The sequence below is a fragment of the Trichosurus vulpecula genome, chromosome 1, assembly GCF_011100635.1.
Source record: "Trichosurus vulpecula isolate mTriVul1 chromosome 1, mTriVul1.pri, whole genome shotgun sequence".
NCBI lineage: Eukaryota > Metazoa > Chordata > Mammalia > Diprotodontia > Phalangeridae > Trichosurus > Trichosurus vulpecula.
The window spans coordinates 512,974,673-512,989,274 of record NC_050573.1 but is presented as its reverse complement, the minus strand read 5'-3'; the positions used below and the strand labels follow the sequence as shown (position 1 = coordinate 512,989,274).

General features: G+C 34.0%; 1 protein-coding gene across 1 annotated transcript in view; it reads left to right on the top strand.

Annotated features, from left to right (window-relative positions):
- The first annotated feature begins 4,274 nt into the window (after nt 1-4,274).
- SHC3 (SHC adaptor protein 3) overlaps nt 4,275-14,602 on the top strand; it is a 172,268-nt gene continuing 161,940 nt past the window's right edge. The window contains exon 1 of the mRNA XM_036742329.1: nt 4,275-4,949. Coding sequence (XP_036598224.1) covers nt 4,404-4,949 — 546 coding nt within the window. The 5' untranslated portion in view covers nt 4,275-4,403. The remainder of the gene's footprint in view (nt 4,950-14,602) is intronic.

Genomic DNA, 14,602 nt, shown 5'->3' with positions numbered 1-14,602 from the left:
CAATTTGCTAGGTGTGAGGTGATACCTCAGAGTTGTTTTAATTTGCATTTCTTTCATCAATAGTGATTTAAAACATGTTTTCATGTGACTCTTGATAGCTTTGATTTCTTCTTCTGAAAACTGCCTGTTCTTATCCTCTGATCTTTTATAAATTGAGGAATGCCTCTTATTTTTATAAATTCGGCTCAATTCTCCATATATTTGAGAAATGAGGTCTTAGAGAGATCATCTTCCCTTATGTTATTAATATTTCCCATTGGATTATTTGCTTATGTTCTAAGTTTTTAACTGAGTTTTCTTCCTTTCGTTATTCTGATCTTTTCCCCTTACTTTCTGATTCTTTACCCTTTAATGGTGGATCATCAAAGGATGGACATCAAAGCTCTCTTAACCTCTTCTCCTTTTGGGGAATTCACTTTTCATCAGCCTATGTCTGCCTCAAGAGACATCTGGAAGGGATGGAGAGATTCTGTGGGGGGAACCCAGTTGGCCTCATCCAGATACCAGTTTCCTTTCTTTCAGGTCTGATGTAACTCCCCTCACATGCTAGCAATCTGCTGTTGTATCTTCTGTTCCTTTAATTCTCAGACTGAACATTGATGCAGTGTGATAGGCTGCTGCCCAAGGCAGAGCAAGTTTCTGTTTTCATGTACCTTCTTTTAGTTAAGGTAGGCTAGGCACTCAGATAACAATATTGATTGAAATGATGTCTCAAATAAAAATGGGATTATTCTAGAGCAGGACTTCTTATGTCTATAGATAGATTTGATTTCTTCATTTGAAAACATTTTGTTCATATCTTTTGACCAAATATCAATTGTGGAATGACTCATGGTCTTATAAGTTTGACTCAGTTCTTTATATATCTAAGATATGAGACTTTTATCAGAGAAACTTGATGTAAATTTTTTCCCTCAGTCTCCTGCTTTCCTTTTAATCTTAGCTGCATTGGTTTTGTTTGTGCAAAGCCTTTTTAATTTAATGTAATCAAAATTATTCACTTCACATCCTGTAATGATTTCCATCTCTTGTCTGGTCACAAATTCTTCTCTTAACCATATATATGACAGGTAAACTATTCCATAAAGAGCAGGAGTTCTTAACCTTTTTTGTGTGTCATGGACCTCTTTGGCAGCCTGGTGAAGTCTATGGACCTCTTCTCAGAATAATGATTTTAAATGTATAAAGCAAGATACAGAGGATTACAAAAAGTTCATTTTTATTTTATTTACAGTTTTTAATTCTCTCCCTCTTTCTCCTTCTATTCCTTTATCTACTGAGAGGGCAAGAAAAATAAAACCTGTTACAGATGTTTGTAGTTATGCAAACAAATTGCCATAATTGAAAAAAATCAATTTTCTTTTATAAAATATATAGGATAACAAAGGAAGCCATTTATATTGAAATACAGCCATAAAAATATTAAAAAAACAAATAGTTCAAGGAACTCTGATAGGACTTGAAGGCTATCTGCTTTAGCCCCCATATTTTACATATGAAGAAACTGAGGGCAGGAAGGCTAATTAACTTTCCCACTGTTACACAGATAGTGAACATTAAGCCAGAATTTAAGCACCTAGGTCCCTGCCTCCAGAACCAGTGATCTTTCCACTGTAGCATGTTATTTCTCTAATTAAGAGCCTGGAGAAGGAAGGCAGGTTTCCTTTGAATATTAGTGCAGGAGTTTTAATATCTTTGTTATATCAATTTGGACTATTTAAAAGCCTTTTCTATCTACTTCATGGTTCTTTGTTATGTTCTTCATTGTTGTGGTTGTCATATTAGAGACATCTAGACAAAAGGAGAATTTTCATAACATAAAGTATTTTCAGATTATAGCAGTCCTCACTAGTAATTTCTTGCAACTATATTTCTTTCCTCAACAGTAAATAAATAGGAGTTCACAGATACAATTCACAATTTACTTCCTTTAGGTTTTATTAATTTTTAAAAAATCACCTGTTTGTCTTTTTTTGATAGAGCCAGTAAACCTGAATCCATATTTTGCTCATATAAAATGTTATTTACAGAAAGCTATATTAATTACATTTTTTGATCCATACATGCATATTCATGATATACATCTAACCAAATGAACAGTCTTGTTTGTCTCCTTGATGTGAACGAATCAGCTGAACGAAAGTGTGAGGGCAGAGCACACCTTGGGTAAAATGATTTTCCTCATATTCCCCTTATAAATGATTTTGAATTTGCCTGTGAAATTATTTCCCATAAAATTCCTGCAATATTAATCTGTGGATCCTTTAAATTGGTCTGGTTTTTTTTTTTGTTGTTGCTGTTGGAGAGCAGATCCTGCCTTTGATTGAAATGGAATCTTCCACTATTTATCAAGTCTTTGTTGAATGAGTCATCCAAGCTGCCTCTTATTGGCTGAGGTGGTTAGTTCCCAAGGGATTGCCTGGCAGAGGCTGCAAGACCCTGCTTCATTCACAGAAATATTGGCTTGCTAGCTAGCCCTTTCATTCACAGAAACAGAATTTCATTCACATTTTGTTGTTTTTATCTGCTTCTAATGAAGAGAACTGTTTGGGAGTGACAGGGAATTTTGTTTTCCCTTTGGATAACAGTAGAAATAATCTATCGTGTGTGTGTATTTGCTGTTGCTATGATAGCAAGGGGAAGGAAAAAATGAATTCTGTGCCTATGCTGTAGGAGGTTTGCGACATGATGATGAAAGGTGATTCTGCAGCTCACTAGAAACTTGCTTTTATGTTGAATAGGACATTTCTATTATTCATCAATCCTGGAATCAGACTTGTTGGCTTTCTTTACAGTGCTGCAAATTATACCAATTAAATACAATTATTTAAAACTGTTTAAATGGCTTATATACTGCAGCCTTTTGCTCACAGTTATTGAGGAGACCCTCAAAATGACTTAATAACATGCTATGGTGAGTCTCACTTATTTTGAAAGGAAATTGCTCATTTTAAAAACTATCTTTATTTTTTTGCCTGTGCTCTGCATGCTCAAAATTAGCGAAGCTAATTCCATGTCAGAAATTAGTGTGGAATTTTTGATCCTGCACTGGACCTTTCCAGTACAGGGAATTTCCCATTTGTTTTTATCAGATGGAAGAAGGAATACAAATTTTTATCTCAAGCCTGACATCTGACTTTTCAAGAGAAAGGATTTTCCTGTGGATTATATGCATAATGAAAGCAAGAGCATTTTTCTTCCTTATTGACTGCAGGACATCAAGATATAACTGAAAGGGATTTGATTTTTTAAAAATTCTGTTTCCTTGTAATTTTTATGGTTTAAACAGCAAAAATATTCAAGTGGTATTGAGCTCCACATAAAGTTCTTTCTTTGGGATGGATTTCTGCAGAGAAAAGGCATGATATTTCTGAAGCTTGTTGCCATATTTAGGAAATGTTTTTCTTTCGATATGTGTATTTAATTTACTGGATAAGGAAAAAGGGATTACGATAGCTTATTAAGAAAGGGAAGTGCTGTGCAAAGGTCAGACGCAGACATTTTTTTAAGAAACTGCATTGCCACAAGACACTTGTTATGGCTGCTCTGGTGTTCTGGGGTGTGGTATGGTGGGGGGAAGGAATTTAGTATTTTCTATTTACCTAGTAGAGTATTTGCCTTATTTTTATTTTAAAACTGTGATTCTAAATCATCAGAGATTGAAGAAGGTCTTTTTCTTAAAAGTACTTTTCATATTCTTAAGTATACTGTTGAATACTTCTAAGGCTTATAAAGATGAGTTGAGTGGGATAGTTTTAACCCCCAAGGCAGAATTACAGATTTTTAGGAAGTTAATTTAAGAAATTAAATTGTTCTAATATGATATGACCTCTGGATGGGCATGTTTCACTGAGATACTGGCTTTACTTCTGTTATCAAAAGAGTGAGGGTTCAAGGAAGGTGAGAAATAAAAAAAATTGGAAGGAAATATCTTTTGAGAAAAATAGGAAAAAAGGAAATTGGAGAATTTTGAGAATTGATTGGTTCTGGTGTGCTGTAAGTGGGTGGATGTGCCTTTTTTTTCGCTACAGGAAGTTGTAAGTGATTTGCTGTGTTCACTGAGCCTTTGTTGAAGAGGGTCTCCTCATTTGTGTGAGTCATGCTTTTACTGTGAGACTTGGCAGCTAAGCAGGATTGGAATCTCTATCAGAAAACTATTACTTTTTCTAGTCTAAGGAACCATAGGCAGTTTTCTTTCGTGGCTTTTGATTTATTTTTGATGAAGGGGTGTGGAACAATTTTCTTCTTTTTTTCTTTCCTCCTTTAAAGGCATTTGGGGGGGAAGCATCCCAATTTTACTGCCCTTACTCAATTATTATGTATTGTCTGCTATGAGAGAACAGGTGTTTTCTGGGTTGGCATCAGCTCTGCCAAAACATATACAGGAAACCAGATAGAAGGGCATGCGTCAACATACCAAGTATAACCGCTTCAGGAATGATTCAGTGACATCAGTTGATGAACTTATCCACAATTTGTCCACGAACACCAGCAAGGTCTCAACAATTGCCACAACCTCAGCAATATCATCCTCATATGTGGTCTCAACCAAGGTTCTCCATAAAGACCAGGAGGATGGACCCACCACGCTTTGTACTCTCAAACATAAAGTATCTCACTTGAAATTCTCCAGCTCCAGCAACCTTTTGGGCATCAAAAACCTGCCTTCTGCAGTGAAGGACCTTGCTGTTTCCAAGTTGCCAGGCAGCTTGAGTGTTCCTAGCTCAGCATCAGGCGCTTCAGACAACACATGTAACCTTGTCTCTGCCACTCTGTGTTCTCAGCAGAACACAAGCAACATGAGCACAGGGAAAAAATTTCAACCAGAAGAGATGCAACTAGGAGGTGAAGTCTGCAATTCAAATAGCATTTTTGTCAATAAGCCTTCTGGAGGGTGGCTGCATTCAAATGAAAAGATCCTGGGACCTGGTGTGACGTTTGAAGTGAAGGTTGGTTTGCTTTCTTTCCATTCTCCCTTTTTATCAATGAAAATGTCCATGCTAGCTTCCAGGATAGATTGGTGAGGCTGCAATAATCAGTGTTTACCTATTATTTTTCTATCTATGCTGCACAGGTTAGAAATACAGAAAAGCAGACTTAGGAAAATTAGCATTAATTGTCACATTAAGGAAGGGGAAACATGTACTTTAACTCTTTACCAGTCAGCATGTATTTGTAGCGGTGTTGGGAGAAATGCAGAGGTGTCTTCTCAAGCACACAGACACACATATGTTGTATATGCATATATTTACATATATAGCTGTTTCATTAAATCCAAGCTTTTAATTTAGTATAGTTTATTTTTATATCTCATTGTCACATAGTTATTCAGTATGTCTGCTAAAATTTCTCATCAAGGAGCAGAACTACCTCTGAATACGAAGAGGAATTGTTATCTAGCAGGTTTTAAAATAAAAAAAGTCTATAAAGAAATAATTATGGTAATCTTTTTGAATGAAATGGAATAAAACATGTTGTCACTGGAAACAGTTATGGTTTGCCAAGTCAGTTGGTCCTTTTATTTTTTTTTCCTCATAAAGAGAATTATTATCTTTGCTTAGTGGAGCAAAATGCTTTATATGAGAGATTGAGTTTCTCAAATAGCAGGATTTTTCCTAGCATGTGTGTGTATTTCATTTGAGCACTTATGTTTTGTGTTCAGAACAGCCAAACTTGAATGTGGGATGGTTTTTTTTTGCTGCTATTATCTTCAGAAAGCATTTAAAAGCCTGGTTTAAATAGATTGGAAGGAGTGGGGCTTAGGAAAGCTGGCAGAAGAGTCTAGTTTTCATTTTCCATATGTATAAAAGTACAATCTAATTCTTAACAGTTTAGCTATTCTAGCAAATTATCCTAGAATGCATTCTAAATTAATATTGATTAAAAATCCAGGTTGAAAAAATTACTATAGTGTTGTTATTTCAAGGTAGTGTTCTTTATTTGAAAGGAAATGAAACACAGTTTGTCTCTCTACCATATATGACATTGAGAAACCATTAAGATTTTTGTTCCTAAGTGTTGGTTGAATAGAGAGTTGACTATATGGGTTACTTCAAATTTCAGTTTACATGACTTCTTTAACAGAGTCTTTGTCATGATCATTTTTGAGGGTCAAAAATATTGAAGGAATTACTTTTTGAATCATGTGTGGACAAAGTAGTTTTCTGTAAAACCATCTCTTTGGGTATTGCAAATAGGCTTTTTCTCACTATTTTGAGTTTTATATTAAAATACATTATTACCATATTTGAAAATGAATAGCTCTATTTTGGTACCAATGACATTTAATCTTAAAACAGGCAGATTATAACTTTTGAAATTAACTATTTTTGATTAATTTATTTTATATAGAATAATTGTATAAGTTGAATAATAAAACAGGCATAAATTTTGAACTTAGTTTAAAAGTTAGCAGCAGAGTGGATTATTCCCAGAATGCTGATATAATTAAAATTTTAAATAAATCACACTATATTTAAGTTATACTCTGGCAAAGGTTTCTAGATTTGCATCATTGTGGAGTAGTGGAAAAACTCCTAAAGAGTTCAGAATTACTGGGTTCAAGCTGACTCTGACGCTTGCTATCTTAGTCAAAACATTTAGTCTTATATTATTTTCTTCATTTATAAAACACATACATTGGACTAGATGATCTCCAAGGTCCCTTCCAGCTTTAAACCTTATGATCTTATGATTTAACTAACATATGATTAAAAAACAGTAGGATTTATGGCATTTCTGGTTCAGTTGTCCTTTACTTTTGAGAACACAGGAAACTATACTTTTAATATTTTTCCCTTTAAAGCAATGTTAACTTTTTCTTTTGCTCTTGTTTTATACAGTGCTGAGCCATACCAATAGCACTAGCAGTCAAAGTACTAAAAACAAAATATCTATAGATAGTGAATCAATAATTAATATATAGGTTTTTTAAAAAAGGCTCTCCTTGTTAGGAAGCCAGATACACTAGACACCTCCACTTTCCTCTCACTTGCTTCTAAATTCTTTGTAATCTAGTTTCTGACCTCATCATTAAAGTAAAAATGCTCTCTCCAAAGTCACCAATGATCTCTTATTTGACAAATCTCTACTTTTCCTAACTTCTCTGCAACCTTTGACACCGTTGATCTCTCCCTTCTCCAGGATACTCTATCTTTTCTAGGTTTTCATGACACTGCTGTCTCCTGGTTTTCCTCCTACCTTTATGACAGTTCCTCAGTCTATATTGCTGTATCTTCATGAGGGAGCATCCAGTAATCATGCGTACCCCTAAAGGCTCTGTCTTGGGTTTTCTTTTCTTCTCCTTCTAATACTATCTTGCTTAGAAATTTCATCAACATCCATGAGTTCAAATATCCTCTCTCTTCAGGTGATTCCAAGAGTTATTTATCTACCACCAGTTCTGCTCATAATCTCCTTTTCTTCATCTTTGAAGTATGTCCTTTGGACACCTTTTGGACATCTTAAATTTTCCTATACTTATCATCTCAATTTCTTTTTCTTGTCTTATTGCTATAGAACGCATTTTTAGCACTATATTGAATGGTAATTGTGAATAGACATCTTTGCTTTACCCCTGATCTTATTGTAAAGGCCTCTAGTTTATCCCCATTAGAGGTATTGCTGTCTTTCAGTTATAGATAGATACTAATTATCAAATTAAGTCAAGATATATTTATTCCTATGTTTTCTGGTATTTTTTTTCTTAGTAGGAATAGGTTCCTGCATCTTATAAAAAGCTTTTTTGCATCTATTAATGCAACCATATATTTTTTTTTGTTCTTGGGATTTATATATTCAGTTATTTTTAATAGCTTTCCAAATGTTGAACCAATCCTCTATCTTTGGCATATCTAGCTTGATCATAGTGTATTATTTGTGTGATATGTTGCCATAGACTTCTTGTTATTATTTTATTAAAAAAAGTTGCATCAACATTCATTAGAGATACTAGACTATAGTTTTCTTTTTTTTGTTTTGACTCTGTCTGGTTTAAGAATCAGATCATCTTTGTATCAAAGAAGATACTTTTAGAACCTTTTCTTTTCCTAATTTTTCACGATTTTCATTGTATTGGGATTAATTATTCTTTAAATGTTTGATAAAATTTGCTTGTAAATACATCTGTCCTGTTTTTTTTTCTTCATGAGTTATTTTATGGCTTATTCAATTTCTTTTTCTAATGCTGGGTTATTTAAATACTCTATTTTCAATTCTATTAATGTTAACATTTTATATTTTTGTAAATATTCATCCATTTCATTTAGATTGTCAGTTTTATTGGCATATGATGGGGAAATAGCTTCCAATAATTTCTTTTGTTTCTTCATTGGTTGGAATTCACTCCTTTTATTTTATTCTTCCCCCATTACATGTAAAAACAATTTTAAGCATTTCTTAAAGTTTTGAATTCCAAATTCTATCTCTCTTTCATTCACTTCCCCCCTCCCTGAGACAATAAGCAATTTGATGTAGGTTGTACATGTGCAATCATGTAAAATACTTCTGTATTAGTAATGTTGTTCAAGAAGACTCAAAGACTCTTCCTGCCCTTCCCATTCTTCTTTTAAGATACTTAAAAGATAACAGGGCCATGCTGAAACCCTCTGTCTAATAAAACTCCCTTTGTGATCACTGATGCTGATAGAGTTCTGAGAGATTATATGTTTCATCTCCCCGTACTGGAATGTAAACAGTTCAGTCCCTTATGATTGCTTCTTATATTTATCTTTTTATATTTCTCTGACTCCTGAGTTTGTATTTTAAAGTGCTACTCTGATCCTTTTATCAGGAATTGTGTAAATTCTCTATATCATTAAAGCTCTATTTTTCCTTCTGTAGGATTGTCGTCTGTTTTGCTGGATAAATTATTCTTCATTATAGGCATAGACCTTTTGCTTCCTGGAATGTCGTCTTCTAAGCTCTTCTCCCTTTTGGAATTGTGACTCCTAAATCTTTTGTAAATCTTAATGTGTTTCCTGAGTACTTGACTTCTTTCTTTCTGGCTGTTTACAGTATTTTTTTTTTGACCTGGAAGCTTTGGATTTTGGCTATAATATTCCAGAGAATTTTCATATGGGAGTTTCTTTCAGGAGGTTACCAGTGGATTATTTCTATTTTGCTCTTTGCTTTTAAGAAATCTAGGCAGTTTTCTTTTATAGTTTCTTGAAATATGAAGTCTAGGATCTTTTTTTTCCAGTCACAGCTTTTAAGGTAATCCAATGATTCTTAAATTGTCACCCCTTTATCTATTTTCCAGGTCAGTTTATTTTTTGCTCTGAGATTCCTTACATTCAACCCCCCACTCCCATTTTCAGTCTTCTGCTTTTAACATTTCCTGTTTTATCATGGAGTCATTACCTTCTATTTGGTCAATTTTAATTTTCAGGGAATTTTTTCCTTGGATAAAGTTTTATACCTCTTGTTCATAACTGTTAATTTCCCCCCAAATCTTTTTTCCATTATTCTTATTTCTTTTCCATTTTTCTCCTCTAAGGCTCTAATTTGGCTTTAAAAATTATTTTTAGCTCTTATATATTTTTTTTAAATTCATTTTTTACTTTTGGTTTACAACACTTAGTTCCACAAGTTTTTGAGTTCCAAATTTTCTTCCCCTCCTTCTCCTCCACCCAAGATGGCATGTAATCTGATATAGGTTCTACATATACCTTCACATTAAACTTATTTACACAATAGTCAAGTTGTAAAGAGGAATTATAACCAATGGAATGAATCATGAGAAAGAAGAAACAAAATGAAAAAAGAAGAAAAAAAAGAGAGAGCAAATAGTTTGCCTCAATCTCCATCCAGACTCCGTAATTCTTTCTCTGGATGTGGATAGCTTTTTCAATCACGAGTCTTTTGGAGCTGTCTTTGAACCTTGTATTGCTGAGAAGAGCCGAGTCTATCAAGGTTAGTCATCACAGAAACCATGTGTCTGTAATCGTGTATAATATTCTCCTGGTTCTGCTCCTCTTGCTCAGCATCAGTTCATGTAGGTCTTTCCAGGTTATTATGAAGCCCATCTGTTCCCCATTTCTTATAGCACAGTAGTATTCCATTATATTCATATACCACAACTCATTTAGCCATTCTCCAATTGATGGGCATCTCCTTGATTCCCAATTCTTTACCTTACCACCACAAAAAGAGCTGCTATAAATATTTTTCTACATAGCATCCATTTCCCATTTCTATGATCTTTTTGGGATACGGCCCTAGAAGTGGTATTGCTAGGTCAAAGGGTATGCACATCTTTATAGCCTTTTAGGCGTAGTTCCAAATTACTCTCCAGAATGGCTGGATCAATTCACAGCTCCACCAACAATGTAACAGTGTTCCAGTTTTCCCACATCCTCTCCAGCATTTATGATTTTCCAGTTTTGTCATGTTGGCCAGTCTGACAGGAGAGATACAGTACCTTGGAGTTGTTTTGATTTGCATTTCTCTAATCAATAGTGATTTAGAACATTTACATATATTTTTAATAATTTAAATTTGATTTACATTTTAACTAAATTACTTCATCTCCCAGGAATTCTAGATGAATTTGTGCATAAGCTGTGTATAAGCTGTATTTTTTTTTGAAATTTTGCTTATAGATGTTTTGCAGTCATTCTCATCTTCTAGGTCTATGTCTTGAGTGTCCCTGTAATCATAATAGCTCTTTCTGATAGGATACTTTTGTTTCCTTTCCTTTTCATTCTTTCAACCTACTTATTGATTTCAGACTTTATGTGTACCAGGTTCTGGACATTACTTTTTTTTCTTAGATTTCTTAGATTTTTTGTTTTATTTTGCTTCTAAACTTAATCCTAAATCAATACACAGCCCAGGACCTGTGACCACCCTCTTATTAGTACTCAAGCCCTAGTCTCAGTCTGTCCTGTACCTGTGAACTTGAACTGAGTAGTGACTGACAAATCTGCCACTTGGCACTTTTTTTCTGCCTCCTGAACAAGGTCAGAGTCCTCTAGTGGGGTCTGGGACCACTTCTTTCCCTGGTACACAGTCTCAGTTATCTTTCTGTTGCTTTGTTTGGGAATGCTCTGTGCTCATATGCCCTGGGTCAGAGCCCATTTGTCAGTATCTACAGACCTCTCAGACTCTCTCTCTATGCATACATAGACTGGAAATATGACTTTGTATAATTCTTTTTTTTCCTCTTGAATTTCCTGATCATGACTCAGTCTGGCATGTTTTCTAGATCTTTGTTTGTTGGAGAGCTAAGTTGTTCCTCTTCTGGCTAATCCACAATCTTTGCTTCACCCGTTCTCCTTCTTTGTGAGGTACTTCAGAGTTGCTTTCATGTGCATACACATTCCTTTAATTATTGGTGATTTGATATGTTTTGTTAATAGTTTGTATTTCTTCTTTTAAAAACTGACTTCGTATTCTTTGACTGTTTACTGAAGAATACTTCTCGTTCTTATAAATTTGAATCAGTTCCTCATATATCTTGTATGTGAGAATTTTATCAGAAAAATATTGCAAGGATTTTCCCCGCTAGCTAATTATTTCCTTCAAATTTTAATTGCATTTGTTTTATTTGAACCAAACTTTAATTTTATGTAACTGAAATTGTCTATTTGGTTTTCTGTGATTTCTGTCTTCCTCTCTATCCTTTATTTGGTCATTAACTCTTCATAGGTACAAAAGGTATTTTCTCCCTTACTCCTCTAATTTCTTTATGAGGTGACCTTTTATATACTTAAGTCATGTATCTATTTAGAGCTTATTTTTTGTGTATGGTGTTAAATATTGGGCTATATCTGGTTTCAATCAGGCTGCTTTCCAGTTTTCCCAGCAGGTTTTGTGGAATAACAAATCTTTATTCCAGCAGTTGCTATGTTTATTTACTTCTGCCTATTTTGTACCTAATCTATTTCACTAACCCAATTCTCCATATGTTGAGCAGTTTAAAATAGTTTTTGATGATTATTGCTTTGTGGAGCTGGTACTGCTAGGTGCACTTCCTTCCTACTCCCCCCTCCCCCAATTATTTCCTTTGAGAGTCTTAACCTTTTTGTTCATTCAAAAGAATCCTGCCATTTGGTTTCATTTAGATTCATACCTAATTGTAGATTTTAAAAGTTCATCTATTCACAAACTCATTTAAGAAGCTGCCAAAAATAATTATTCATGATTTAATCCACTTACTTGAAATCAGCTCCTTTTAAGCTATATATTTGAAAGATTTTTATAATTTACCAATTATGCTTATCGTTAGTTTTGAAAATCTAATGCAACATAAGATGAAACAAAAAATGGGAATTTTTTCAACTGGTGGAAATACTTGATAAAGTGAATGCTCTTTTCAGTTAATTTTTAAAAAGCACAATGACTTTTTATAAAGCATGATCATAAAATTAGCTTTATCAACAACATGATACAACATGGAATATGGGGATTCTGACATGTCATTTTGGTTTACATTGGATGGTTCATATCAGATGAGGTTTCTTAGGTATGATATCAGCTTGCCATCCAGAACCTAAGGCATATGTGCGCATTTTATTGTGTACTAAAGAGATAGGTAATCAATTTACGACTTCCTTGGTACAGGGACCAGTGAGCAAATTCCCACCATTGATGCTTGTTGAAAATTTTTTTCTGCAACTTATAGGCTTAGAGAGCTGCCCAGAACACTAAGAGGTTGTGACTTACCCAGAGTTACACAATGCAAAGTTTTCCTAGACTGAGTCACTTCACCACACTACCTCTTGATATAAAGAGAAAGAACTGGAAAACACAGTCTCATTTTCCATAAAGAGGGGATGAAAATCCAGCAACTTTGTCCTAATGATTAAAATTCCCCTTAAATCCTAACTTGTTTGAAAAAGGATAGGTAGTCTTTATTTAACAGTCATAACAATAGCTAGCATTTATATAAAATTTTATGATTTGCAAACTGCTTTACAAATCTTATCTCATCTTAACCTCACCACAACCCTGGGAGGTAAGTGCTACTTTTATCTCCATTTACAGATGAGGAAACTGAGGAAGAAATTGTGTGACATGCCCAGGGTCACACAGTTAGTAAGTATATGAGGCTGGATTTGTGTTTTTCTGACTCAAGGTCCAGTGCTCTATCTGCTGTGCCATCTAGCTGCCTCTGTGCTAACTAGTGAGATGGAAACAGTACTTAGATTTAGCCTTCTTGATGCATACAATCAAACTATATTAATCAAAGTGTGCAAACAATACCATTCTCTAAGAACAAACCACCAACCTGATTTTTAGAGGTTCTGATAAATTTCTTTCATACTGGACTTTTGATAAGGTTCCCTCAATACCAACTGGAAGCCATACATTCTTCTCCAAAGTTGTCATCCCAAGTTTCCATCAATCAGCACTGCCTTCAAGATATCATGGACTGCTGGCAGTCTCAAATGTGGACTTTAGTCATTCTTATAGCAGACTGATGGCTATGGCATCCAGTTTTTTTTTAACTTCTAGCTATGGGTGTTCCTAAGTTGTTTGTTACATAATTTGACTGGTAGTTGACTACATTAATTAATGATAAAGTTGTTTAGTTTTCATTGGTGATCTGTCTTATCAGAGCATCCACATATGTTTATCGGTTCTTTAAGAGTGCACACGTTGTTTAATGCATCATACCACACAAGTGCTTATCTTATTATTGAAAAAACAGTTTATAGAAAAGCAACATACTCAAAACAATTCAATCACAAAATATAAGCTTAAGACAAAATGGAATCAGTTATGCTAAGTTGACAAACTTATTCCTACTATCTTAAGGTGCTAAAACTTGCTCTCACTACCTATGCTCTCATTCTATTTTAAAATACCTTATAAATTCTTAATACTATACCCTTTTGGTAGCTACTAAATACTGGGCGTCTCAAAAGTCTTAGTGTAGTTTTAAAATAAAGGCTGCACTAAAACTTTTGGGACACCTTATATAAGGACTTAGGATAGGAATCTTGCAAAATTGTCAACAGTGAAGTTATTTTCAAGTTCATCTATGATTCATTGTTTATTATGAAATAAATTACTTTTGATCTTACTATTTATTAAATAGGTGTGAATTATGTAATCCTTTTTTGGAGCACGAAAAATTGAGCTTATAAAAAATAGAGTACAAAAATATGCAATGATGTGGGTGGTTTACAAATTATCTAACCTAGAAAGATACATTGAAAGATTATAATTCAATTTGTTGTGAAAAGTATATTGTAAGATTTTTTTTTCTGGGACCCAGACATAGAATGTATGAGGAGTGCACTGTGTTAGGAATCAGAATTCTTGGATTCTAGTTCTAGCTCTGCCATTAACTCATTTCATGACCTCAAACAAGTCACCTCACCTCTTTGGGCCTCTGTTTTTTCATCTATAAAAAAATGAGAGAGTTGGGTTAGATAATTTCTGTGAGCATTTCCAGCTCTACTGAAATTCTGATTCCAAGATAGGTAAAGCTATATAGATATATACTTACATAAATTGTTTATTTTCCTTGTTCCCTTTCAACTTTCAAATTCTATGATCAATAAAATAATTATGTCATTAATCCTTTTAATATTCACATAAAGAGCAAAGTCCTTTTATTAGAAACTAATAAAGAAAGCTTCCTTGATTCCTT